The 27,757-nt window shown below is 53.0% G+C and overlaps 1 protein-coding gene across 2 annotated transcripts in view; it reads right to left on the bottom strand.

Moving 5' to 3' along the window:
- The window catches only part of PTPRS (protein tyrosine phosphatase receptor type S), a 149,733-nt gene that overhangs the window by 16,137 nt on the left and 105,839 nt on the right, over positions 1-27,757 (bottom strand). The window contains exons 10-25 of one of the 2 annotated variants that reach the window (XM_068997088.1): positions 25,641-26,222; positions 24,645-24,778; positions 24,338-24,482; positions 18,532-18,837; positions 16,859-17,052; positions 16,419-16,445; positions 14,474-14,591; positions 11,386-11,976; positions 10,621-10,718; positions 10,220-10,473; positions 9,754-9,847; positions 9,334-9,549; positions 7,599-7,756; positions 6,643-6,654; positions 4,761-4,873; positions 2,398-2,445 (exon numbers count right to left, since the gene is read on the bottom strand). In XM_068997088.1, coding sequence (XP_068853189.1) covers positions 2,398-2,445; positions 4,761-4,873; positions 6,643-6,654; positions 7,599-7,756; positions 9,334-9,549; positions 9,754-9,847; positions 10,220-10,473; positions 10,621-10,718; positions 11,386-11,976; positions 14,474-14,591; positions 16,419-16,445; positions 16,859-17,052; positions 18,532-18,837; positions 24,338-24,482; positions 24,645-24,778; positions 25,641-26,222 — 3,090 coding nt within the window. The remainder of the gene's footprint in view (positions 1-2,397; positions 2,446-4,760; positions 4,874-6,642; positions 6,655-7,598; positions 7,757-9,333; positions 9,550-9,753; positions 9,848-10,219; positions 10,474-10,620; positions 10,719-11,385; positions 11,977-14,473; positions 14,592-16,418; positions 16,446-16,858; positions 17,053-18,531; positions 18,838-24,337; positions 24,483-24,644; positions 24,779-25,640; positions 26,223-27,757) is intronic. The other variant, XM_068997089.1, reaches the window with a different exon arrangement.

The following is a 27,757-nucleotide window of genomic DNA, read 5'->3' as shown; positions in this document are numbered from 1 at the left end:
ACTACCAACCCAGGCAGAAAAGCGCTCCGTGCTTTGCTCATCTGCATCGGATTATGTTTTTCCAAAGGCTTCCCATGCTGTCTGCCAGCCTCTCCAGAGGCCTGGAGAGCAGCATTCCGAGAAGCCCTGGGCAGTGCCCCCAATGAGAAGGACAGGAGTGGAGAAGAGATGGAAGCCAGGGAGAATTTCGAGCCCCGTGGGTGTTGGTGGGTGACAAAGCAGTGGCGTGGCAGCAGCATGGTCAGATACTCTGAAAACTCAGCACAGAGATGGCAAAGCAAGCATGACATCCTCAGTTTTACAGTGATTTGGGAGAGGTGCTGCTTCCCCCAGGTCTGGGCATGGGATGAGTCTGCCATACCTGGACAGGTTTCTCCTAAGCTCACCACACATCTATTTTCAGCACAAGGAAATATGGCTGAAAATAGAAGAAGAGAGAAAATATACCAAAAAAGCTCACAAAAATAACCCTGAACTATCCTGGAGGCTGTGCTGGCTCCACTCCAGTCTGCTGGGATCAGGGCAGGAAGCCTCTCTTGGCTCATGGAGGAGAAACTCTGATTTAATCTCTTGTTGTCCTGTCCCATCACACCTGGAGAAGGATAATTTCTCCTCCTAGATGGAGGGTGGCTGCCATCCACCCCAGCACCAGATGCAGACTGGGGCTGTTGGGAGGAGCTGGTCCTCTCAGTGTGGGATGGGGAGGCCACCCGGGCTGAGATGCTCCAGATCAGACCAAACCAGCTTAACACCACCAACACTCGATGGACTTGTAGGTTAAAAGGAGAAAATAAACAATCCAAAACCCCTGTAATAACAAGCAAGAAAACCCCCAGGTTCTCCTTGGCTCAGAAGTCATGGAGCAACACGTGCCACAATCTCTGAGCCACAGTGCCACTCTGGCCCACAGTGCCCCTCTGGAATGAGGAGTCACCTTGAAGGAGTTTCACAAATTTGCTGCATAAAAGCTCCAGAAAAGATCTAGAGTGTGACCAGCAGCTCTGCCCTTGGCTGGGGGTCATCCTGCTTCCCCTCCAACCCTCCCTGCACAGAACCTGGCTGGGAGCACACGGAACTCGCCTTGTTCTGCTGCTGTTAAGGACAGAAACTCCTTGTGGGATCAATTTCTAGGGCTCTTTGGAATAAAAGAACCTCTGCAGCAATAAACACTTCCCTGGTCAAAATGCCAAATGCATGGGGTTTCCAACAGGATCCAGGAGTTTGCTATGAAACGAGGCAGGAGCGGCATTGAGCTGCTCAGCTGAGCAGCTGCTCTTCCCTGATTTAATTCAAGAACTCATTTTGGGGTATGAAGGGCTGAGTTCAGGCAGGAAAATACCCACAACCCTTCTGATACAATGAGGGGGTTGAGGGGAGGTGGCAGCGGACTGGGACAATTGTGACATATTCCATACCAAAGAGACCAATATTTGGGTTAAACTATTCAGGGAAATATCCCAGCCCTCTCATCTCTGAGCACAAGCAGCATCTGTGACTCTTCATATTTGTCAGCTGAAACCTCACATACTTCCCTGCCCAGTATTAAAAAAAATCCAAGCCCAAACCACCCAGCAAGGCTGGGATCTTGGCTCCTAATGGGATGAAATCTTTTTGAGCCAGTCTCATCTAACATTTCAATCACTTGAATCTCTCTAATCTTATCACAAAAGACTTGATTCTCTGTGCACCAGCCAACTCGCCAGAAACGTCACCCTAACATCTGCTCCATGGGCCAGAGCCCATTTATCCTGCAAAACCACCGTGGCTGGAGGCACTCCTGTGAAACCGGGGGGCACAGGCCCCTGGGGTGGCCCCTGGTCTTTGTGCTCCTGGAACAGCTCAGTGCCAAGGAACGGGCACCTGCCACAGATGGGGAATGGCCCTTTCCCCTCCGAACGAAAAGGTGCCCGTGTGGCTCTTTCAGAGGGGGGATCAGCAGCTGCAGCTCTGGTTTCTCTTTCCCTGCGTTGCAAACACCAAAACACAACCCCCAGTGACACCAGTGCACGAGTACAGGGGACACCGAGGACACTGAGCCAACACCAGCGATGGAACATCTTCCACAAGGGGGTAAAGGCAGCCCTGGATCCTCCTGGGACAGCGGGAGACACCGAGGGATGGACGGGGCCCCGGGTGCTCCCCGGGCTCTGACCTGCCCCCGTGTCCTCCGAAGGCCTCTAACGGGATACTGTAAAACTGGAAGTGCAGTTCAGACAAACAGATGGCACAGAAAAGGGATGAGATGGGCAAACACCGCAGGAGTACGGAGAGTTCGGCAGAAAATCAAAAAATAGTAACAGGAACGGAACAAGAATCGGAAAGGAAAGTGACAGAAGAGGAAAATAATAATGGGGGGAAAAATGAAACCAACAGGAACAAAAACACACAGGAACTAACTTTCCAAGTCAAACTCAGGGTCACTGAGAGGGCTGCTCAGACCAGAATCTGCAGAAAACAGTAAAAAATAAATAAATAAAAGATACACTTTTGTAAAAATTTCATGCTAATAAAAAAAAACAAAAGCAACATAAATCTAAAGAGGAAAAGAAAGGTATTTTTGTGCTGATTAGGATAGATATCTAAGATGTGCTATGCTTTCCCCTCTCTGAGCTGCACATTCCCATTCCCATGTTCCTCCTCTGTTTCACTGCTGGAGATACGATGGAGATTCTACCTGGGGTCACCTGTCTGCAGAAGAGCCTACAGGCCCCCTTCTGAACCACAATATAGTGAATTTAAATGCCTTTAGCTCAGAGGGCACCTGTGGAGTCTTCCCCTGCAAACTGCACCACAGCCTCTCCATCACTGCTAACACACTCCAAGCTCATTTTTCCATCCATTTCCATTTTCACCCAATGTTTCCAAAATTCTGTGGGAGGCAGGTGATCAACTCCCCCAAATCCTTTAAAACCTTTCAGTGCTTCACAAATTACAGAGCAGAGTAACGCTAGGTAGGTCAGCTCTGGCCAGATAAACTTGGAAAGGGCAGCATCTTCCTAAAGCCAGACCGGACACAGCCAGTGTCTTTTGGAATCTGCAGAGCCTTAATGCAGGTTTTGATGTCTCAGCTACCTTTTACAAGCCTCTCAGAGCCAGAATTCAGAGGCACAGCATGACCAAAGTAGTGGGGTCAACAGAAGACTGACTCCCTCATCCATCGATCCTGTTACCTGATGGAAGCACCCTCAGCTGACTCTGCTGTCCTGTGGGACACAGAAATTCCCACTCAGGGAAACACATGAACCAGCACTTCCAGCTGCTTCTTGGCACCAAGACCAAGCTGGAAGACCCAAGTCTTTTATTTTTATCTCAGCACAGCTTTTTCATCTGAGGGAGTGCAGCTCCTCCTCTTGGGTCTGCCACCTCTCTCCACCTGGAGCACTCACGGGATCGCTCCCAAAGGAAGCACCCAGACAAGGGCAAACTGCTGCTGAGCTGCAGCTGGGAGCACTCCAAAGATCTCAAACACCCTCAGACTCTCCTGCAAGAGCAGCAGTAAGAGCTGATTTAGGGACCTACCTGTGCTGAACTGCTGCCCCTGCAGGACGGAGTGAACCCACTGCCATCCCTCAGCTGAGCATCGTTCCTAAACGTGGGCTGAGCCCCATGGCTGGTTCTGAACTCATTTTGATAAGAGCACCTCAGCTCAGCGCTGCCTCGTGCTTCCCCACAAATCCCTGCCCTCTGGGTCCCTACTGCCAGCGTCACCCTAAGGAAACTCAACAATGCTAAGGACAGGACTGGGATGGGAAGGGGAAACAGGAGCTACAGAAACATAACTAACGAGCACAAAACAGCAAAAAAAAATACAAACAAACTGAAAACAACAGCCAGCCCCCAAAAAGCACAATAAATTCCCTTCCAAATCCTCAAGCACCAAGAACTTGGAGGCAGAGGCATGGACAGACACTGGGTCAGCACGGCCACGTGTCCGTCTGTGTGAGGACGTGCCGGGCGTGTCAGTGGTGGCTGCAGAGGTGCCATGCAGGCAGTGGGACATGCATGGACATGGGGACACGTGTGTGCAGGAGGGAGCGTGCACGGAGCCTCTGCCCGGAGCTCAGCGCTGCAGCGACAGGCTGGCCCAGCCCCAGCAGTGCCCAGGGCCAGGCTGGACAAAGCTTGGAGAAACCTGGGACAGAGGATGGTGCCCTGCCCACGGCAGGGGGTGGGACTGGATGAGCTTTAAGGTGCTCCCAACCCAAACCAGTCTGGGATTCCATGACAGCATCTGCACCAAGCGAGGAGACGCTGCCTCATCTGCACCAAGCAACCAGCTCCTTCCTCCCTGCACGGCCCACAGGCCAGGCTTGGCTCCCAGAAGGAGTGGTCTGGCAGCAGAAAGCACCAGTTCCAGGTGTGGATGGAGCAGTGGGTGCTGGGCAGCCCGCCATGCTCCATCTCCCCACCCGGGAGCTCCCAGCTGGGGCACGGGGCAGCACTGGTGCTCTGGCATGTCTGGCACTTGCAGCTCAGCCCAGAATGCACCAATTTATCTGGAAATCCAGGAAAATCCTTCTCTGTGACTTGCCAGCACTGGGCACAGCCTGTGCAAGGTCCCTGAGGATCCCAGCAAAGGTTTCTTTCAGCATTCCCACTCAGCACAGACAGGGCTGGGGTTCCTTGGCTGTGCCCAAGGGTAGCACTGGGTCTCCAGGCAGTGCCTCAGCAGCCTCTGGGCAGGCAGGAAGGGCTCAGGGAAGGACCAGGTGCTCCACTCCTGCCTTCCCAGCGGGAGAGGCTGGTCAGCAGCCGGTTACCTGGAGTCTGGAAGTTGATTCGCCTCATTTCCACGGGGTCCTTGGGGTGGTGGGGGGCTATTTCAGCGTTGTTCAGGAGGCACTTGGTCCGTGGCTCTGAATCTTTCCGTTTGCTTCACAACAAACCCCAAAAGAAACAAAAAAGACCAGAAAGAAAAAGCAGCTTAGCTTCTGGGCCTTGTGGTCTCAGCTACTTCTTAGCCACTCATGTTCAGGCAGGAGCAAAGCTCCTACTGAAAATCAGAGGTGCGGCCAGGGGTGTAAGTACATAAAACACATCAGAAAAGGGACGAGGTTTGGAAGGTTTGCCAGTGCTATGTTCGAGGCATTGCCAACAATGGCCCAGCAGCCCCTCAGCAGCTTTCAGGTAAGTCTGGAAGTTTCCCCCCTTCTCCCAGCAGCAGCACAGACTGGCAGCCAGGAGCAGCTGAGGTGCTGTGAACCCCCACCTCACCCTCCCTCCTCAGAGCAGCCTTCACTGAACTCTGCAGAGCAAAAATCTTCCAACTCTGGCCAAGCCATTTCCAGCCTGAAAGAACCAGAGCCAGCAGAATCATTTGGAAAAGTACAGAATCTCCTGGCCGTGACCTTGGACGTCAAGCTCTGATATTGCTGTTGGCTTGTTCAGGAGCTCTCAGAGCTGCCCTGCTGCAGACAGAGAAGTCAGAGCAGCAGTTTTCAATCTTTTTTGAATGGCAGAACCCTAAAAATCTGGGTTCAACAGTGTAGACACATCCTCTCCCAGCACAGCTGTGCCTGCTGAGATCCACCTCTCCTCCTTGCCAGGAGCCAGAGCCTGCTCCAACCTGCCAGCTGAGCTGCACATGGAAGTGTTTCCTAATATACTTTCCTCCAAATGGGTTAGGTCAGCTGAGGCAGTTGAAAAAGTCTTGGCTGACCTGGCTCATTCTCCTTGAAGAGAATTTAGAAGCAAAGCCCAGTGCTGACCTAAAGATGTGATAACCCCTTGGAAAGAAACAGTGATGAGCTGCTGGGAGCTGAACTTCTCCAGAGTGCGGAGAAGGTGGCCCCACCCCGAGGCCTGGAAAGGTGGTCCCAGCCCTTCCAGCGAGGCGGCTGTGGAGCTCCTCACCTCTCCTGCTTAGGGTGCACAGAAGCCTCCAATAACTTGCCCACAGCAGCAATGGCAATTACTTAGGCAGAGAGGAGGTTATTCAGGACATTTTTAGCTGTCTCTTGATGTCATTAATAGCCAGAAGAAGTGGTGTGAGCCCTGCCAGCACTGCATGGGGCACCATTTCGGAATGACACCACTTTGCAGTTTGGGACTGCTTTATTTTTGCCGCAGTTCTGAAACTGCTGTTAACAGTCCACGGACTGAACCCATCAGTTCCTTTTAGTGAAAGCTTTCCCAGTCTTGGAAATGGTTGGAAAAAAGTCTAATTTCTGCAGCCATAAACAGCCTCTGTCAGAAGCCCTTGGCTGAGGGGGCAAGAGCAGCTTCTGCCATGGGGCGAGGACCCCTCAGCTGGTGAGAGATCTGCTTCCAGCGTGCCAGTGGCTCAGGGACAGCCCGTGTGGAGCAGCCAGACATGCAGAAACCCACTTTCACCTCTGACTGCCACACAAATGAATGTTTCTCTGCTCCATTACCCCAACACTTTATGAGCCATTTACTGTCACTGCTGCTCAACCTGCGAAAGGGCCATTTTATTTAGGAATGGACAAGCAGGAGAAAACTGGGTTTGCTTTGCTTTTTCTGCCCCAATCAAACATGGTTCCATGCTAGTCTAACATGGGGTTTCTGTGAGGACAGATCTACAGGTGGGAACTGCACCAACAAAGCCCCAACACCACAGCAAACACTGCTTAACACACAGCAAGCAAGAACCTGAATAAATGGCAAATCTGGTGCTCTTACCTGTCTGGTTTGCTGTCCAGGAAAGCAGTAAGTGGAGAAAAGACAAGACACATGTTCAGGTTAGAAAGGACTTGCAGAGGGAAGGGGAAGCATTTGCTCAGCTCTAGCCCTGGCAGCAGAGGTGGGACCAGCACAGATCACCCAGGTAAATGGACACCAGCAAGGACCCCCGAGCCCCTGCTCCCGGAGCAGCCTCACATGCTGGGATGCAGAGGCCACACCCCTGTGCACAAGGGAGCACACCTGTGCAGGTCAAAGATGGAACAGGGCTAGGAGAGTTCCCTCCGCCCTGGGAATGAGCTGTCCCAGCTAAGGACACCTCTGCTGGCCACTGCCACCATTACTTTGCTCAGCTCCTGCTTCCCCTCCTGTCCCCTTCCCTTGCCCTGTGTGTGCTCAGGGGACCCCCAGTTCTCATCCACCATAAGCTGCTCAGAAAGCCAAGGGAAAGGGAGGCACTTCCAGGGCTTTTCCCTTCTCTCTCCTGAAGACTCACACCCTGCTCCTGTCTCCCAGCTCCAGCAGAAAACCAGCCTGAGAGCAGTGGAGGTCTCTGCTGCCCCACAGCTCAGAGGTGCCTTTCCTGCATCCCCCTCACTGCCCACAGGCACACAGAGCATGGAAAGGGGAGTCTGAGGCTGAGAGCAGCAAGGCTGGAGTCCTGACACACTCACTGCACACATGCTCCAAGGGAGTGTCTGTGGGACAAGCACAGCTTTCCTGGGAGTGCCATGGGGCAGAGTCTGAAGCAGCAAATCCCTGCAGCCCACTGCTAATCCCTCCTGTGCCGGGCAGACTCTCCCATTCCAGCATCTGTGCCTCAGGGCTCCTCTCTCCAGTGCCCAAGGAAGGATTGACCCTCAGCTGCCAAGGACAGGACCAAGGAGGAAATTCCCTTTAGGGAACCCTGGGGACGCTCAGAACCATCTCAGGTGTGGGCAGCGAGCAGCTCTTACTTTTTGTAGAGCAGGATGGCAATGACGATGCAGATGATGAAGATCACGGCCAGGACGGGCCCGATGACCCAGATCAGCCCCTCCTCGCCATCGATGATGGGCTGCGGGTCAGGGTTGTCCAGCTGGATGGGGTCGGAGAAGGGACTGGCAGCATAGGTCTGGAAGACAGGGAACATGGTGGAACACAGCTCAGAGGTGGGATGGGGACTGAAAAGTGGGCAAGCACAGGATATTCCACAGGGAAAGCTGCTGGAGAGGATGTGAGCTCTCTGCAGCACAACCCAAATGGTAACAGGGAAAATGCCCTCTTCAACCTAGACAAAATACCCCTGGCCCTGAGCATCCATATGAGGGCATCTTCCACTTCCAGTGCTCCAGGGAGACAGACCACTGGGAGATCACACTCATGTGAAGCTGTAGCCTGCCCTGTGCCTGTTGGTCACCCCCTCTCATGGCCGGGAAGGTGCTTTTAGAGATCCAGCCGTCTCTGTTCCACCACAGCCCTGAACCCTCACCGCTGCCACAAACACACAAACACTTTCCCCAAGCTCTCATGTAACCATCTGGATTTTGACAGTCAGATGGGATTACAGAGCAAGAGGGAAGGGATTAAAACAAGAATTAATGCTTGGTCTGGTGACTGAAAAAAACCAACCCCGAAAAATAAATATAAAGTAGTAAAATGCTGTGTGTGTCCTCTGCTGCCTCTGCACTGAGCCGGGTTCCTTAGGAGGATCAGAGACACATTCAAACCCTTCAGAGTCCTGACTATGGATGAATTCCTATTTTACTGAACAGCACAGAGAACTGCCATGGCCTGGCTTGGGAGAGCAGTCAGGGACAGGACAGGAACAGGGGTTCTGGGTCCTTGAACTCCATCAGCTCTGAGCAGGCTGGAATGCTGCTCCACACTTGGGATCCAGGCCACTGGGAGTGAGTCCGCAGCACCTTGTTCTAAAGCAGAAATTACCACAAGCTGCAGTAATCCGATTGAGAAACCCATTCAGGAGTGTGTCACCCTAATCCTTTAATATCAAATACACAACTAAATATTTATTGGGGGAAAAAACCTCTGAAAACCCTTAATTTCCAATAGCTCCCTGCTACAACTCCATTGGGGGATTTAAAAACAACAAAGTATTAGGCTGTTTCCCATTGTGTGTGAGGGAGGAGGCAGGTAAATATTAAAATAGTTGTTTTCAGAAAGCCAAGTACAGCCTCAGTGAAAACAGCAGAGATGCTGAACTGGTAGAGAGGACTTGTAGTTTCCATAAAAAATGCTCCCATCTGTGCTTGGAGGGGAGTTTAGCAATGCCCAGAGTGTGACGTGCTCTTGGAGCAGGATGTCGGGGGTCATTGCTCTGAGGAGTTAAAGAACAGCCCTTAAAGGACATTTCTCTTCAAAAAGGGGGTTTGACCCAGGGCTCTCTGAAATCGAGTCCTGAGGGGATAGTTCAGTGTTTCTCCCCATTCTGGACTCCAGTCTGGAGCCACAAGTGTACAGGTTCTGTGCGCAGAGACGGGGAGAAGCACAGCTGCTCGTGTCCTTGGTGCTTGAAAGAGATGAATGGAGGCACCAGCTCGAGCAGCTCACCAGGCACAAGAGCCACATCCAAAAGCTCCACGGCTGGAAAGAAAAACCCCTCAAGGATGCCAGGAGGGCAGCAGGGCTGTGGCAGCTCCCTGGTCCATCCTCAAGGATCGGAGAGGGCCGGGGGCAGCAGGCAGCACTTACAGCCTCAGGTTCCTGCAGCACTGCCAGGATGAAGATCACGTATTTCTGCCCCGGCTCCAGGGCTCTGTTCTCGAAGTTGTCGTAGTGTTTCATGTCCCCCAGGATGAAGTGGGAGGGCAGGGAGCGGAAGCGGGCAGCGATGTAGGGCTTGGGGAAGTCCAGCTGCCGGGAATGCCGCAGGCTCCGGCGCCGGAGCCTGGCGATGTCCTGGACGAGCTGCAGGGAGCAGAGGAACACCCTGAGACCCTGGAAAGGAGCAGCAAGGAGAGCCAAACCAGCCCTCCCAGACTGGCCATGTCTTGGCTGCTCAGAATGGGGAGCACGGGTAACCCAAAAACCCTCCCAGCCCTCAGGTCCCATCCTCCCATTCCAGCCGCTCGCTCTCCCCCTACAGCCCAGCCCAGTTTCACCCGCACTCACCTCCTCCAGGTCCATCTCCTCAGGGCTGCCCAGGGGGTTGAGGAACTGTCCTCCCCGGGACTTCCTCAGAGGCACCACCACAATGTAGAAAGCTCTAAATGTTGGGAATGATCAGAAGAAACAGAAGGAATTAGCCACGGAAGAAGGGAGCGCACACACTGATGTGAGTTTGCCCAAACTGCCCCACTGGCTCAAGCCCCTTATTTTTCGTTTAGCACAGTTGTTATTCCTGGAATGAGCCAGATTCAGTGGCAGCCCCATGTCTCCTCATGTACTCCCTTCACCCTTCTTTGGCTTTCCCTTTGGTGTGGAAGTGCCTCCAAAAGGCAACAGTCAGGAACGCTAGAAATGCAGGGATCACCCCCCTGGCACTGCCCCTGTGGGTCTGTGGTGGTCTCCAGCCATCAGGGCTGACCCGCAAAACATGAACTGAGCACCCCACACCTGCAGTTAAACAGAAACCTACTGGACAGGCACAGAGCTCTTCACGTCGGGGAGAATCACCACCACGTTGCCATCAGCATCAGGCTTGTGGGTCACCTCTGGCTTCTTGGACAACATGTCAGCAGCAGTCCAGGCAGCGACGTTCTGCTGCAGCCCCCCCATGCTGTTGCCCTGGTTCATCAGCACGAAGTTGTAGAAGGTGCGGGGCCTCAGGTGGGTGATGAGTTTCTTGGTCGTTCGTCCGTCCACGTCGACGTGCAGCCCGTTGTACTGGATCTGTGGGAGGGGAGGAGGTTGTTCCCTGAGTGAGGCTGAAAATGCTCCAACTCCTTCCTCCCCATCCCTTCGGTTTGAGGGGAACATGAAGCACCCAGCCCTGCAGAGCTGGGGCAAACACAGGAAAAACTCCTGCATGCCACTTGCCTTGTATGGGGTAGGAGAGTTGTAATTCTCAGGGAACTCCCAGCTCAAAAGGACAGATGTCTTTGTCACCATCTTCACCTTGAAGTTTTTGGGTAAAACTGCGGAGAAAAAAGTGAGGAGGAAGGGGAGAAAGGAGAAGAAAAGGCAGCAGAGGGAAGAAAGAGCAGGAAAGAGAAGGAAGAGAACGTCAAGTGCTGGAAGAGGGGCCTGCCAGGCTGGGTCTGGCTGCGGCTGCAGGAATGGAAGGGATTGCTCCCTCCTCCACACTGTGCTTGAGTTTTGCCAAGGTCCATCTCCCAGTGCTCCCTGTCCCCATGCCTAACCCCAGGAGGGTGCGTGGCTTTGCCCCCACTCTGGGCCTGGGTGGCTGCTGCAGGAACGAGGTGCTGGCTGGCTGAGCATGCTCAGGTGAGGAAAAACTCATCCCAGGTCACAGCTCGAGGGTTTGTTTTTTAAAATTTTTGCTCTTTTCTTTTGGCTGTTTGCAAAAGCTGAAGAAAATGCTCTTCCCACCTGTACAGCGACTGGCCCCCCCCTTCAGGTGCCAGTGACAGGAGGTGTCCGGACTTAACTTAGAAGAAAGTGGTAAAAGGGACTTACCTGGCACAAGGCAGAGAGGAGCGGAGGGACTGAGTGTGACACCAGAGTGCTCTGCATTTACTCACGAGCCTGGCTGAGCCTGGCCTGACCTCTCCAGCTCTCTTGCCTCCTGGCACCAGCCCCAGATACAAGGGGAGAGAGGGAGGAGAAACCGGTAAGTCCTACCTTGGTCCAGCTGGAACGTCCGATACTGGACGGTCGGGCTGTAGGGCCCGGGGCCTTTACTGGTGTGAGCACGGATTTTAACATCATAGGCGGTGTTGGGTTTGAGGCCGTTGAGGGTGTACGAGTTCTCTGGGGAGGGGGGCAGGTCTTTTTCCAGCAGGTTGCCGGGAGAACCGGCCTCCCGGTAGGCCACGGTGTATTTGACGATGGCTCCGTTCCTCTCGGCCAGCACGGGGGGCAGCCAGCCAAACTGCACCGACATGGATGTGACGTTGCTCGCCTCGAGGATTTGGGGGTAACCCTTGGGGATGTCTTCGGGGGTGGTGAGTTCCTGCACAGCTTCCTCCCCAAAGCCAGCCCGGCTTTTCACGGCCAGCTTGAACACATACGTGGCGCCCTTGTGGATGCTGGGAGCGACGTACTTATCCTCCAGTGCCGAGAATTCCAAGGTAGCCAGAGGGTCGACATCCTTGCGGCCGAACTGGAGCCGGTAGCCCAACACCTGGCCCTCCGCGTCCAGCGGGGGCTCCCATTTCACCAGGAGAGTGCTCTCCTCTGTCTGGTGCACAGAGAGGATGGGCTTTCCTGGGACTAGGAGAGAAGAGAGACACCTTCAGCCACAGGTGGGGCGGGGGAGAGGAGCTGCAGAGACTCTTCAGCTGCAGCGACAGGTTCCTCAGGTCAGCAGCAGTGTTCCAGCTCAGCTCCATGCAATCCAAACTGCTGCCACCCTGTACAGGTGGGTGGGCCCTAAACAGTTTGGGAAATGAGGAGTGCTGCCAGCATGTCAGCTGTGAGGTGCTGACACATTCCTAGATTGATTTTCTTCCCTTTGTTCAGGATGGAGGGGTGTGCACAGCTCCTCCCCTGTCTCCAGACCACTCACCCTCCCACCACTGGGAAGAACCAGCTCAGGAGTCCTGACTCCCAGCCTCCTGTCCCAATGGCTTCCAGGACAGAGAAAAACAAACCTGGAGTCCCCAAACTCCCAACTTCTCTTCCTCTCTCCATTACACAGCCCAACTTATGCAGAAAGAGACTGGAACAGATTGGCCCAGCCTGAGAAGTCCAGAGCAGCTGAGGGTGAAGCAATGAAGGATGGAAGGAAGTCTGGGCAGCCCCAGGTCCTGAGCAGCAGGCACGGGGCCAGCTCACACGGCTGGCAGGCAGCTCATCGCCCACTTGGGTACACAGGCAGAGGAACCAGAGCCCGAAATCTGTGTGAGGCAGAGGGCAGGGAGAGCTTCTGCTCACTCTGTGCTGCTCCTCTCCTCTGGAGGAAGGGAACACAGCAATGTTGGTGCGTTCTCAGCTCCTCCTCACCTGTCAGTGAGCTCCTCCTCGTGTGGGGGTTCTGGGGAGCTCAGCAGTGTCTGAGGGAGCCAGGCTGTCTCTGCCTAATGAGCCCTGGCACTGCCTGACTGCTAAGCAAGCCCACAGCCACAGCTAAATGACACGTGCAGGCCCAGAGATTCCTGAAGCCTGAGAAAGCAGAGCATTAATTCCAGCAGCTCACGCGTCATTGACACTCTGCTCCACTATTAGAGATCTAATTTCCTTCTCTCCGCCTTGGTATTTCTCCTGGTTGGACAGGAGGAGAGAAAATGGAGTTGGGAGGGATCCCAGCCCACCCCCACAGCACAAGTGCAACCGAGGGGCGAGGGCTGGAATGCTGGAGGGTGGCTGAGGGAGCAGAGCAGGATCTGCCTGTGCCAGGGATTCTGAAGGGGTCAAACTGGGGAACCTCTGCCTGCTGCCTCCACTGACACCTCAACAGGGATGAGGGGCTGTCTCTGAAACAAATGCTGTGTTCCTTCCAAAGTGCCAAAGAATGGCAGGGACGGTGCTGGGAGACCCAGCCTCCTCCCCTGGGAATGCCTAAGGAACACATTAAAGAGAAAAACAGTGCCATTACCTTTATGTTTCAGTTTTTATCACAAATGTTACTGTAATCAGCTGAGCTTGAAAGTATTACATCTGCACAACAAATATTGTTTGGAATAAAGGTGAGAAGAAAGTGCAGAGAGGGGGAAGTGTTTTATTTTGCAATTGGTTTGGACAGTAAAGGAGAAAATTAGATGTATTACTGTATTTAAATTCAGCCCCCAGCCCTGAATGATAAAGAAAGAAATCTCTCCTCTCAGAAGGTGTATTGACTCAACACTGCAAAGAAGGTAAGAATGTTACAGAGCCATTTGAAAGATTTTTTTTTTTTTAAATAGCTATTTCAAGTCAGGGGAAATTGAGTTTTGGGTAATAGCTGCTGTGCTGGAGAAAACATCCCTCTGTGACTGATCACCTGCACTGCAAATCCTATTGGGAAGAGATGAGGGAGGGTGACAAGGGAGAGTGACAAGGGAGCCAGGCAGAGAGAAAGGCTCCAGGAGAGAAAAACAGGAAGGGTGGAGAGCCTTGGGGAGAGGGAAAGCAGAGAACCAGCGAGTTAGTGAGGAGAAACATGGGCAGAACTGGAGGGGAAGGAGAAGAGGGTGAGTGAAGGAAAAGGCTCTGGCTGGTATGTGCAGGCAGAGCCCAGGTCCCAGAAATGAGAGCCAGGAAAAGTCAATACTGTCAGAGTTTCTCCCTCCACTAGTCTGAACACAGGGGATGTATTTCCAGACATGGTACCAGAAGAGGAGAGTGGGCAGGACAAGCCACCACTGTCTCCCTGCTGCTCTTCAGCTCTTTTCAAGTCCCCACCATGACAACAGAGCTCTCCTGTCCCCAGTGTACCTGCGTGGGCCACCTTCAAAGCTACACAGTCTCTCCAGTCAGACCAGGCAGAGTCACTTTCCTTCTGATGCACTGGAATTTACAGCTCAAGAGATTACGAGTGATGAATTTGCAAGTGATGAATTCATCTTCTGTTGTGTTTCTGGGTGTGCTGGGGCTTTCTGCAGCACTGGGCAGAAAATTGTGACATTTGGTGAGGGCTGCATGTGAGGAATGAAGGGGTTTCTGCCTTACTAAATCTAATTTTGCCTTTGGGGCAGCCTGGCTCTTGCTGCAAGTCTGTCCTACAAGAAGGGAGTGGGATGAAAGAAGGTGAGTCTGGAGAAACTCCTTGGCTTTAGGAAAAGGCTCTCACCTGCACCCTTCGTGGTGACCACTTTGGGTTTGCTGCGAGCACCATCTCCCTTCATGGTGTAGGCGGCCACAGTGATGGAATAGGCAGTCTCGGGCTGGAGCCCAGCAATGATCATTTCCTGTTTGCAAGATGCCAGAGGGAAATCGTGTCAATGTTCAGGCCCACACCCAAGGGCAGCTCTCTCCTCCCTGCAGGAGTCTCAGCCCTTTTCCAGCATGCAGGAACACCGAATCAAAGAGCACGAGACACTCTGGGGCTTCTGCGGGAAGTGGCAGAGGGGGAGAGCCCCATTTCCCTGGCAAGGCACTCAGCTCTGCAAACACAGCCTGGCTCTGCAGGGCCCTGTGCAAGGCATCCTCCTCCAGATCAGCCTCTCACACATTCCCTGTCTTCACACAAACCATTTCAGCATCCAAATGCTTTCACTCCCTTCAAAGCTTTCCTCTCCACTGTGCGGCCTCAGAGGAGGCTCAGAGGTTTCAGGGAGATTACATTTTTTTCACCATTACCCCTCTCTTCTCTCCTCAGAGATATTTTTAATGCCTTCATAATATTAAAGGGATTGCTTGAATGCAAAGTGCAAGACGACACATTCCGCTCACGCTAAAGCTCCCTGCTAAATCCCACCCCCTCCTTCCCCATCCTCTATCAGCCTCCCCACACCTGGCTCCCAGGAGCTTTTGTTGGAACACTGGCCTCAAGAACAGCCCTCCTCCAGGAGGGATCCAGCCTTTCAAAGGGCTGTGTTGGAAAAGGAACACCCGTGCTAAATCAAACAGGATGACAGCACATGCAGCAGGGTTTTCCCCAAGGCACCAGAAAGGAGGGAGATGGGAATGTTGTGCATGTTTTATGGCTTTCCTCTCTCCTCATCCCTTTGTGCTTTCAATATTAAATCGCAGGGCGGCAGTTGAGAAGAATTTGTTAGTCCTGAAAATAACTATATCCCCAGTGGTGAGCTGGGAGTGGAACAGCAGAACTTTCGAACACTGGGATTTTTGACCAGTGAGTTTGGAGGCTGTCAGCTGCAGGGGCAGGTCTGGCTTCTGGAAGTCAAGAAACCTGCTCTGCTCTCACACCTGCCAAGGAGTTTTGTTAAGATTTTAGGCAGGGGCTTTGCCTCCCATGAGACTCATTCTCCACCCCTCAAAGGGAGGCCCCTCACTTGTGCAGGGCACTTGGCAATCCCCAGGAGACACAAACACAACCAGTTTGGTCGTGTGTTATCTTAGGACCTTGTCATTCCAAGGAGAAAATGCTTTCTCCTACTGCTTTGTAGCTGTAGGATTTTGGAAAACACTTACCATTTTAGCAGAAAAAGCAAATGCTAAACAGCCAAGCTGATTTCAAGGTACTTCAAAGGTAAGAGCACCAATAATGATTCAGTGCTTTGCATCAATGAGTTTCTAAGAATCTTGGCCCTTTGAGGGTACAAAGCATTTGTTCATGCCCTGATAGCTCAGGACTCATGGATTCTGATTTCCCAGTGCTTCCCAGCCTATCTTTTCCACACACAGAGGTGTTGCAAAGCAGCCCATCTGAGCACCCTGGTCTGGTGGAAGGTGTCCCTGCCCATGGCTGGGAGTGGCCTTTAAGGTCCCTTCCAATTGAAACTATTTTAGGATTCTCTAATGTTCAAGGAAGTCCCAAATTCAACATTCCATCTGCTTCCCTATGCAGGAGCAGCAGACCCATCTTTCCTTCAGAGCCAAAGGGAAAACCCTGTGGGATTGCTGTGTGCTGACAAACGACACGATCACAGAGGGTCACAGAGCAGTGACAGGGAGGGGACAATGCATGGGAACACCAAAAATGGGCTCTAAAACAGGCACACTGGCATTGCAAAGAAAAAAATAAAGGAAAAGGAAAATATCACACCACAACAGGAAGTGGGAGAAGGGAAGAGGCAGAACCAGCACGGGAGGATTTTTATGTTTTTACTTACGTATTCAGCAGTGTCATCTGTTTCCCACTGGGCAGAGAACAAGAGAGGTTTGGCACATGAGAATACAAGAGGGGAAAGAAGGGAAAGACAGAGACACAGCATGAGGAAGGAATCCCTGAGCAAGCAGCCACACAAGGTCAGAAGTTACCAGGCAAGCATGAGGGAAGAAGTAGAGTGGGAGAAATTAGTAGATTCCACTGTGGCCTTTGCCTGAATTAAAAGACCTCCCAGGCACAGGGAGGGTGGACGGATATTTATCTCAGTGCTGGGACAGCACTTCATATTCTTCCACAGTAACACTGTCTGGGAGCACAAAGGAGCTGCAGAGACACAGCCACGCCTTGTCACAGGTTCTCATGGCCCTTCCCCAGAGTCACACTGCCTGGGATGAGCACCCACCCCTCCCAGCCTCGCGGGGGCTCGGACAGCTGAGCCCTTACCTGGGCGTCCGCCAGCATGATGTCCTTGATGTGGGGCAGCCCCCTGGCCTCGCCGTTCTCCATGCGGACATAGTGCACCTGGTAGCCGCGGATCTGGCCGTGCTGGCGGCTCTGCACCGGCGAGCGCCAGAACACCTGGATCGCCGTCGAGTTCAGCACCTCCACCTCCACCTTCCGTGGCGGAGCACTGGGCACTGCGGGGAGGCAAGCCAGGGGCTCGAGTCACTTGGGATTGCTGGCTGGGGCCTGTCCCTGCTCCTCTGGGACATGCATACCCTGGATCTGAGCCCTGGAAGGAGGGGGAGACCTGAGCAACTGAATATCCAATCCTCTGTCAGAGGCCTCCCAGTGAGCAGGGAAGAAGTTCTGTGGGACCTGACCTGCATGGCCTGGAGATAGGGATGGGAACAGGCCCATCTCATCATCTAGCCATCCTTCCACAGGCTCCTTCGTGCCCAGTTTGCTCAGATGGAAGGAACCATTATAGCTCCAGATCTCATTCTGAGGGCAAGTCCAATTTTCAGTGAGCCAGAAAAGCTCTGGTCCTGCCTGTGGGAGGTCGGGGTGGAGAGGATCAGTAGGGGGCTTGTTCTTGGAGTTCCCTCATCTCTCTGGCAGGACAGGGGGACTGGTGGCTACAACCACTGTGGAATCTCGGGACAGAAAACAAGAGATGTCTTGGATGGAATTTGGGCTGAATTTTTGGAACTACTACTACTACTAATCATACAGGGCATGACAGCTTCATCTACCAGGAAATCACACTTTCTCTGAGCAGGGTCCATTTGGATGTGGGCAGAGGCTCAGGGAAACAGGACCAACACTGGGGACAAACCTGTTGCTTTTTAAAAATTCTTTTTATTTAGAATAGATGAAGAACACCTGAAAAATTTGGAAATTCCATATGTTATCTACTTGACCTATATTATTTGTGGTCCTACCCTCACAGTGAGGGTGCTCCTCTCCCTTCATGCACGCATTCATGCTTTTCCCTGGTTTTATTTTACTGTAGAAATACCAGGAAAATTCAACTCTCTGAGTGGGGCCACTGAACTGTTGTCGCTCAAGGTTTCTAAACTTTAACAGATTCCTCCTTTCTACTACTGACAAAAACTCTGACTTAAGGAGGAGGTAGTAGCAAGGAATGTAGTAACAAGGAATGTGTGGGAAGAACTCTTTAATATTTTAAAACGTGCTCTCAGGCACAGGGTGGGATTCTTGGAGCTGTCCCATGCAGGACCAGGAGCTGGACTTGGCTGATCCTTGTGGGTCCCTTCCAACTCAGGATATACAGTGATTCCATGAAACCAGTTTCTGCCAGCAAAGGTTTCCTCTGAGCAAAGGTTTCGGTGCCTTGGCTGATCCTGGCTCAGTGAGAGCATCTGTTCAGGGGGAGTGGTGCAGTCAAGACTCAGAGATATTAAGAAAGCCCCCATAAATTCAGGAAATGCCCTAAAGCAGGGAAGGAGAACCCTAGAGAACCCAGTGCTCAGAGGGCTCGGGGTGATGGCACCAGGGGATGCCGCACAACTCGGACCTTGGATCCCACTCCAGCTCTGGCCTGGCAGCACTGGAGAGCCCCAGGAAAGGCCTCACTGTGTCCTCCCCGGCATGGGAACAACCCCCCTCAGGGACAGGAATCCCCCAGGAGAACCCAGCAAAGGCTCAATTACCATCCTCATCCGTGCGGACGATGACCGGCGAGCTCTCCGGGCCCGGCCCCACCTCCGTGTGAGCCACCACGGTGACGCGGTACTCGGTCCACTTCTCCAGGGACTCCAGCAGGATCTGACTGGTGGTTGGGGGGATATCATTCACCTCCTTTAGCTCCGTGTCCTCCGAGTCCAGCGCTCGATAGTGGACGCTGTAGCCGGCCAGGACGCCGTTCTGGCTCTCGGCCGGAGGCGGCCGCCAACTTACCAGAATGGCGGTGGAGCGGGTGCTGACACATTTTACATCTTGAGGGGGGGCAGACGGTTCTACGAGGGGGGAAAATTCAGGAGGGGGAAAGGGAAAGAAGGGAGAGGGGAGGGGGGGAAAAAAAACAAAAGATGGGAAAGATAAAAGAAAAAAAAAAAGGAAAATGATAACAAAAAAATCTAAAATAAAACGTACAAAAGTTTGGTTTAGGAAGATAAAATTAAAAGAGAAGAGAGCTTTTTGTTGTTGTCTTTTTTTTTTTTTTTTTTTTGAAATGAAGAGGTTAAAAAAAAAACAAAAAGCCAACAGAAATTAAATGGGGCATCAAAACTGAAATGGTGTAAAGCAAAGGACTAAACCAGCAAGCGGGCCAGCCAAGAGAGGTCCTGCTGCTTCCACTAACCTGGCACTGACTAAGCACCCAGCTGCACCCTATAAAAGCCCTTTCCTTTGGCTCCCTGTTTTACAGTGGCCTGGCAAATCCTACTCTGGCTGGGAAAGCACTTCTTTCCAACCTCAGTCTCTGGGATCTTGAATTTCTTTGAAGGGATCTGTGAAAATTAAGTAAGAAAAGCAAATCTTTTGCCAGGAGGCTTAAATTTAAGAGTCTGTACCTCCAGATGGAAGTGATTAGTTGTCCCCAGACTGAAGGAGGCCAAATCCCACAGTGGGAATGCCCAGGACACTGCCAAGCAATGGTAGTTAAAGAGGAGGGTTTTGAGAAAACACTTGCAGAAGAAGGGAGGCAGTGGCTTTGGTGAGGTATTCAGGTATCCAGGGGATTTTCCAAAGCAGCAGCAGGTCTAATTCCCACTGCACTCACTGCCTGAGCTATACCAGGGTGTTCCCCAACATCCCGGGAGAAAACCTTGGGAAGCGTGGCCCTACCCAGGCACCTTCTCAGAGCAACCAGGAGGTGGGGAAGGTGGAACCCACAGCTCTCCCTTAAAGCTCCTCTCTTTCCATCCCCTGCCCTGGGCAGGGACACCTTCCGCCAGGCCAGGGTGCTCCATCCTGGCCCTCAACACTTCCAGGGATTAGATCACACTTCTGCCAGTCACTAATGACAACTGATCAGCCCAGGGAAGCAGAGTGTGATACATTTTCAAGGCAAATCTATAAATCCCATCTCACCCAACTGCAATAAAGAGCTTTTAACTCTCTGCAGACAGGGCAGGAAACTGGGGTGAACTTGTGAGCCCCCAAGTATCACCTGCAAGAAGCAGTAGATCAGTGCTGGTCACTGCTTCCCATTCCTCTGATGCTTTTTTGATCAACAAAAAGCTCTTTTACTGAGGAATGGTTGTTTTCAAACCTCTTACTCCCATCCTTTAGTCAAACCCAGATGTTTAGGCCCAGTTTGCCTTGAGGACTCTGCTAAATCCACTTAGCCCAGTTGGCACTGGAGTGAGAGCCACACACTTTCCAGGAGCCTCCAGGAGACAGAGGGAAGTGGCTTTTCAGAAAGGGCAGAGATAATCCTTCCACTGCTGTCTGAGCACCCTGCCCAGTAGGACATTCCGGGTGTTTTCCTTCTATTTTTATGCTCTATTGCTGTCTTTAACCTGGCAGAATGACCCTCTTCTCCCCAGCACTCCCAGTGAGGAGGCTGACGAGCCCTGGCCATGGCTGGCCACGCAAAACAACACAGAATATGTCAAATGAACCAAACCAAAAGGAACAAACTGGAAAATAAAACATAAATCAAGCCAATAATTTGAAACAAACAAACAAAAAAAAACACCAGAAAGGAAATCATAATAATAAAATAATACTGATATAAAAAGTGACTCCTTCCAGAACATTCCCAGTCTGTTTACCTACCTTCCATGCTTCAACTGCTAACTTATAAGACTTTCTTACAAGAGAACAAGAGGAACTGAGCTACGAGGCCAGACCAAGCTCCTGGTGGGTTTCTGCACATGACTGGCTTTTAAAATGCTGCTCTACCCATGATGAGTCCCCCGAGTCCTCCCCCACCAGCAGAACCCCAGCTATTGCAGAAATGGCAATTTTGGACCCCAATCTGGTCTCTTTTGCTAAACTGTCAGCACGAAGAGCAGGGCAGCACATTCCCAGCGACAGATCTCCTTCCCTCTGGCTCTTTCCATCTGCTGTGATTGATGCAGCACCTCTCCAGGACAGAGGTGCACTGCTCATCCCACATCCCAGAATCAACTCAAGGATGGTTTCAAGGTATTGAGGGAAAGCCTCAGCCCTCTCCCATTGCTGCCATGGTGCCGTTCCCTTCTTTTTTTGTCCTCATCAGAGGCTGGGCATATTAAAATCCACCTTTCCTGCTTAGTTCCAGCCAAAGCCACCACAGCCAAGAAACCCACTGCAGAGAGGGTCTGACCTGACCTACCCTTCATCCTGAACCTCATTCTGAAAGCCCCAGGAAGCAGAGCTCAGCTCCAGCTGGCACTGGGGTCACTGTCTGCGCTGCCACGCTCGCTCACTCACCCTCTATGCTCCAGCACAGGGACCTACTGAGAGGCCCTGGGGTGAAGCCTCCTTTTGGGATGGTTTTGCACTTTCTCTGGTTAAAAAGGTGGGGTGGGGGGTGGGTGATGGGGGAGAAGGCCCAGGTCCTGCCCAGCCCCCTCCCCGTCACTCCTGGACTGCAGCAGCGGAGGAGAACAGCCAGGGGTGCTGGCTGGCCACGCTGGAGACGCCTCTGGGGAGCTCATGGCACTGTTTCCTTCACAATCCAGCCCAACCTGTGTGACCCTGGGGACGCTGGGGACAGCGCCGGGAGCCGGGAGCTGCGGCAGGAGCCCAGTGCCACAAACCCCAACGGGGCTGCGAGCTCAGCTCTGCAACCAGCCCTTCCCTGGGCGGGGAGCCAGGCACAGGCAGGAGCCCCCAGCCAGGAGAGCATGGCCTTTGCCTGCTGGCTGTTTTCACCAGCGTTTTGGGACCCCTTCCCACCCTCCCAGGGCTCCAGGGCATCCGGGAGTGTCTGCAGAGCCACGCACGGTGAGCCTGCAGCCACAGGGTGGACTGTATTTGTGAATCTGCTTGAGACCAGCCAGTACTCACCTGAGCTGCACCTTTTACATGCTTTAAAGTTGACTGTCCAAGCCACAAGAATGACCCTTACTGACCTTGTACAATATCATGTTTTTTAACCCTTTAGGTACCATAGACTTTGGGTGTTTCATTCACTTCAATGTACTGTGGGGAGGGGGACGGGAAGGAGGGTGGAGCTGATGGGGGGGGAACATCCTTTCTTGGGCAGGAACAGAGGGTGAGAAAGCCCCATCGTTCCTCTACACCTGCACACGCAGCCTCACAGCGCCCACCCTGCCACCCCTGTCTGCTGACCACGCTTTGCACTCCGGAATTTCCGAGTGGGAGAGTTGCCAGGGAGCCTGGGAAGGTCATGGCTAACCGGAAAGGGCAAACCAGCTTCTCCCGGACATGAGAGACTGTCAGTTTTACAAGCTACGTCTCTGGTACTTGAAGAGTTAAAACCCAGCCACTTCAAGAAGAAAAAGATACTTTACCTTTAGTTTAATGGATTTTACTTTGGTTATGATGCTCAGGAGGAGCCACCCTGGCAGGGAGGTGCAGGGAGGGGCTGCCACATGCAGGTGGGTGCTGGGAGGGGACAGCAGGAGCGGAGGGAGGACCAGGGAGGAGGCTCTGTCATTCCAGAGACAAGATGCCATTGTGGTGTGACATCGCCCAGTGAGGGACAGGGAGAGCAGGGAGCTGGTTCATCGGGTGCAGGGCATGCAGGCAAGCAAGCAGAGAGCAGAAGAGAGAAGAAAGAAGAGGCATGGAGCGGGCCAAGGAGGAGCTGAACGGAAAAGGAGCTGCGGAGGGAAGACACAAAAGCCTGTCCCGAGCCAGAAGGTCTGTGAGCCGTAGGATGTCACCCGGACCAGGGAGAATTGACTCGTTCCTCCAACAGCCAGCCAGGAAAAAATGTTTCACCGTGTTACAGGACACTGACAGCTCCCAGCTGATGTTCTTAAGAGCATTAAATTAATGAGACTCTCCCTATGAAAGCTGAGCTACAGAGAGAGAAACCCGTCCATGTTCTTGGCAGGTGCCAAGTTAGAAAAAGCCCCAAAGCCTTCCCTTTTCCCAGCTCCCCTTTTCCTCACCCTTAAGGGACAAATTTTCACTAAGCCCTACTGCCACCAGATCCCACACCCCTCTTTCAGCTTGTTTTATTGAACCAGAAAGCACAAATCCCAGACCCTCTTTGCCTCCCATCCCCACGGATCTCAAGGAGAGAAACCCCTTGGAAAACAGAAGCAGAGAGTAAGTTTAACACTTATTTTTCAGGTCCTTTCAGTTCATTTCCCCCACCCCACAGAGATGCTCCCTCTGACAGTACCACACTGGGATCAGAACCAGCAGATGTGCAGCAGAGTCAGGAAAGGGTTTTCCTATGAAACGTAGAGAGGATGGAGAAAAAGAAAAGAAGGAAAAAAGGGGAAAAACATTTGAAAGAAAGAAAAAACCAAAAATCTTTGAATGGAGTGGAGGCCTGAGCAAGCCCCAGTAAGGAATTCTGTCTTTGCAGAAACAGACTCCCCTTTCTTCCCACTCCTCAGGGACAGAAAGAGAAGGAGACAGGGAAAGGGAGAGACAGCAGGGTGTGACAATTAAAAAGCCCAGACGAGAGCCTGCTGCTCCCCCTTGTTAGGGACTCTGAGGGATGGGAGCAGGGCTCTCCCTCCTCACACTGGTGACCAGAGCCACTTCTGAGTTAGTTCTGCTCCCGGCTACTCCAAACTGCAGCGGAGTGATTTAGTAGAGATGAGAGGAGACAGAAAACACAAAGAACAGCTGCCACAGCCACTCATGCAGTGAAAAAACACCTCATTTAAAAGCAAAGATCTGTGAAAAGCCCAGAAATATTGCCATCCAGGGTTATTGTCCCCAGGGCAACAGCGAAGGGAGACAATCCATTAAACTAAAACCAGCACGTTTTGGTTGCATACACTCCATCCTGGTATCATCAATATCCCCTCCCAGCCTCCACAGGACTCCTCTGTCCCGCTCTGCCGGAGCCCAAACGGGACCATTCCCAGTGCTCCAGGCCTTCCTCCCCTTGGCTGTGGAGGTGCTCATGGAAAAGAGCACAGGGACTGCTTCCCCAAAGGCTGGGAAAGGTTGGACCTGTGAACAATCACCTTCCCTTCTCCTCTCCTTACCGCTTCCCCACTGTCTCCCTGCTCCATTGCTTGTGCCCCTTCCTGGCAGCTGCTGCTGGGTCTGTGTGGGGCGGGCTGTGGGTGCCATCCCCTGAGCATGCTCAGCACCACGGCCAGTGTGGCCACCAGTGAGCCCTCACTGCTCCCACCCCAAGTGGATGGTGCTACCTGGCCCCCCAGCACCCCCAAACCCCAGCTCTGCTCCTGGCTCACATCTCAACTACCTGGACCACCGAAGGGAGAGGAAAGCAGGTCCCAAAGGCGTTCCCCCCCCCCCCTCCCTGGAGCAAAACGCCAACCCCCAGCTCCGTACCCCTGTGCCCACCATCTCTGGCTCCCTGACTGTGGTCCCCTCAGAGAAGGGTGGGAAAGGAGAGACACCTACTAGACTGCAAGGTGCGCTCTCGGACCTCCGGGGTGAAGGCCCCCAGCCCCAGAGCCGAGCGGGCGGCCAGCCGGAAGACATACTCAGTGTTGGGCTTCAGGCCTTCCACCGTGAACGAGGTCGTTGGCTCGAAGTTCTTCAGCACCTGGGATGGGCGAGGGGGGAAGAAACAAAATAAACCCAAACAACAGGCAGCAGAGGTGAGGCCTGCCCAGAGACACCTGCCCTGCTCCCCTCGCTCCGACGCCGCAGGGAGCGGCGGGGCCGAGAGCTCCTCAGCCCCAACCCCGCTCCACTCTGGACTCACCTCCTTGCTGCGGTCTCCTTCCTTGTAGAGGAGCTCATACTTCACTATGATCTCCTGCCGTGGGGGGCTCCATGACAGCACAATGCTCGTCTCGGTCTTGGCTTCTGCTCGGAAGTTCATCGGCTGCCCAGGCACTGGCACGGAGAGGGAGCCAATGGGGCAGAGGAGGCAAGAGGAGAAACAGGAGAAACCACATTAACTTGGCTAATTAGGAGGCTCTTGCCCTGTTTTCTTCAAAGCCTGTGTGGGAAGAGCACGTCAGCAGCAAAATGCCACACAGCAGCGTGGGCAGGTCCTGCCTCTAAAGCTGTGGAGCTACATCCCACGGCAGGGCTCCAGCATGTCCAGAGCTGCTGGAGATGGAAGAATCCCAGTGGATCATATGCCTCTTTCTTAGCAGAATACAACCCTTCCCATGAATCCCAGTATTACAAGATTCTGGAAGTAGGAAGCCCAGGAGCAGCCCATTGAGGACACAGGGTTTCCTCCCATACCCCACACCAAAAATGTGCTGGGTGACAGCCCATGATAAAACACCTTGTGTTTGCAGCTCAACACATCTGCTGTGACAACTGGGGCTTTGTTTTCCTCCCCCTGCAGAAAAAGGCAAAATAAGGCTCATTCCCCACTCATCTCTGACAAAGCAGTTTCTGGGTGCTTTAGGGAGAGTTAAGAGTGTTACCCCTGCCTGGGCAGTTTTACATCTAAAGACATTTAAAATAATGGAATGGTTTGTGTTGGAAGAGACATTAAAGCTCATCCAGTTCCATGGGCAGGGACATCTTCCACTGTCCCAGGCTGCTCCAAGCCCCAGTGTGCAGCCTGGCCTTGGGCACTGCCAGGGATCCAGGGGCAGCCACAGCTGCTCTGGGCACCCTGTGCCAGGGCCTGCCCACCCTCCGAGTAAATAATTCCTTCCCAACGTTGAATCTAAATCTCCAAGTCTAACCAGCAGCTCTCCTTCCCACAGCCCAGGTCAGTGACACAGCTGCTCACCTCCTTGCTGTGTCTTAACCTGGATGGGGTCAGACAGGGGCCCGTCCCCCACGGAGGTGAAGGCCAGCACTCGCACGGTGTAGGTCTCGTCCTCGAGGAGACTGCCCACGGTGGTCAGCAGGCTGTCATCCACGTTGTGCTTCTGCCAGTTGCTGACGGGCTGGTCAGGCTCCATGGTGTAATAGACACGGTACCCTCGGATCTGCCCGTTGGGCTCCACCGGTTCCTCCCACTGGATGATCATGGTGGTGCTGCTCAGCATCCGGCCCTGCACGTTGCGGGGAGCACTGGCAGGAGCTTGTTCCCCAGTGTGAGTGACCACTGACTCACTGGGAGGCCCCTGCCCGATGCTGTTGACTGCGGAGACCCAGATCTCGTACTCGGAGTTGGGGCTGAGCCCCCCGATGCTGTAGCGTGTGGTGGTGATGTCCTCCTTGATCTGGTATGGTCCATCCTGGCTCTTAGACTTGTACTCAATGACATAGTAGGACACGGGGTCTGGATTTCCAGAGTCCCAGGTGATGGTGATACTCGTTGCTGTTGTCTCTGTCACCACTGGCGTCCCAGGAGCCTTGGGAAGTGCTGAGAATCAGGAAGAACAGGCATTTAAAAAAAACCCACAGGTGCTGAAATGGTGCCTAATTGGGCTAGTTAGGGCTGCAGGAGCCGGAGGCACAGCACCAATCCCAGCAGCTCAGGAAAGTGCTGCTGGAATATTATGAACCTAGTTATCCACTCTATTATCCTCCTTAAACTGCTCCATCAAAGGCAAAGTATTCAGCCAAACATCTGGAATCATTAGCACAGGCTGCAGCTGCACATCCGCCGGCTCCCAGGGCAGGGAGGGAGAGCAGCTTCTCCTTCCCAGCACGTGCTCGGATCTCCCGGACAGCTCCGCGGGCAGGGAACGGCACAGGCCGGGCTCTGCTCTCCAGAACAAGTCCCCATAAATGCTGGGATTGCTTCCTCTCAAGCCACAAAGCTGTGTTAATCCCCATCTCCCCCCTCCCTCAGTCAGGGAGTCCCCCTTGGAGCCTGCTGGGGACTGCACGCTACCCAGCACTTTAACTGCACCTGAAATGTGTTCTAACTTCACCTGTTCTCAAGCTTTATGTGCTGTCCTCACCACACACTTTAGACCCTTTTCAACCTCATGTTATAATGGAATCCCAGAATGGTTTGGGTTGGAAGGGACCTTAAAGCCCATCTAGTCCCACCCCTGCCATGGACAGGGATACCTTCCACTGGCCCAAGTGGCTCCAAGCCGTGTCTAATCTGGCCTTGAAGCCAAACTTCTCTAGACCTGATCACAGTAAAGCTCAAACTTCTCCTTTCACCTTCTGCCCGGGAGAGCTGCAGGTGCTCACACACAGGAACAGAGCAGGGAACAGAATCGAAATTACAAAAGGCAGAAGGTACCAGCAAAGTGAGATTCCCCATCTGAGGAGATGGGAGAGTTGGAAGCAGAAGCAATCTGCCCAACACAGCAGCTTTTTAGATTGAGAGGGCAAGACAGGGAAAAAAGGGAAGGAAGGAAATACTCAGGAAAATAAAGAGGACCTGAGTCCAGCCCCAGGCATCCTTCTGCTGGCACAAGAGCCCCACTGCCTGTGCAGAAGCTCAGAGGGGGTGTCATGCCAATAGTCTCTAGTCCCTACTCATTTCTCCTGTCAGACCTTCCTCAGACAGATCACTGATACAACAGGATTGTTTATCCTTATTCCTCCCCTTCTCCAAGTGTTTTTCCTCTCCCCTCCCACTGATCCTTTCCCACCCCGTCTCTCCCAGATCCCTTGTGGGCAACACCAGCACTCGGAGCAGACACCAGCTCACACAGAGCTCTACACTCACCCAACCTTAGGGGTTCCTGCTTGGGTTTAATACTCCCCTGCTGAGGACAGAACAGATTGAAGATGGCACCCATGCTCCTCTTGGGAATCACTAGCTGGAAGCCGGGGTTATTCCCCCTCTTGCTGAGGCAACAATGGCCACTAAGATGCTGGAACTAAGCTCTACTGCAAGGGTTCACATGCCAGAGATCCTCAGGGCCTTGGCTGAATCTCAGGCCTTGGAACAGGATGGCATGCAGGCTCCAAGCCATCCAAGGCTCCTTGCAC

The sequence above is a fragment of the Aphelocoma coerulescens genome, chromosome 28 (genome assembly GCF_041296385.1).
Source record: "Aphelocoma coerulescens isolate FSJ_1873_10779 chromosome 28, UR_Acoe_1.0, whole genome shotgun sequence".
In the NCBI taxonomy this organism is placed as follows: domain Eukaryota; kingdom Metazoa; phylum Chordata; class Aves; order Passeriformes; family Corvidae; genus Aphelocoma; species Aphelocoma coerulescens.
The sequence above is the reverse complement of the archived record's forward strand: the minus strand, read 5'-3'. Positions and strand labels throughout refer to the sequence as shown.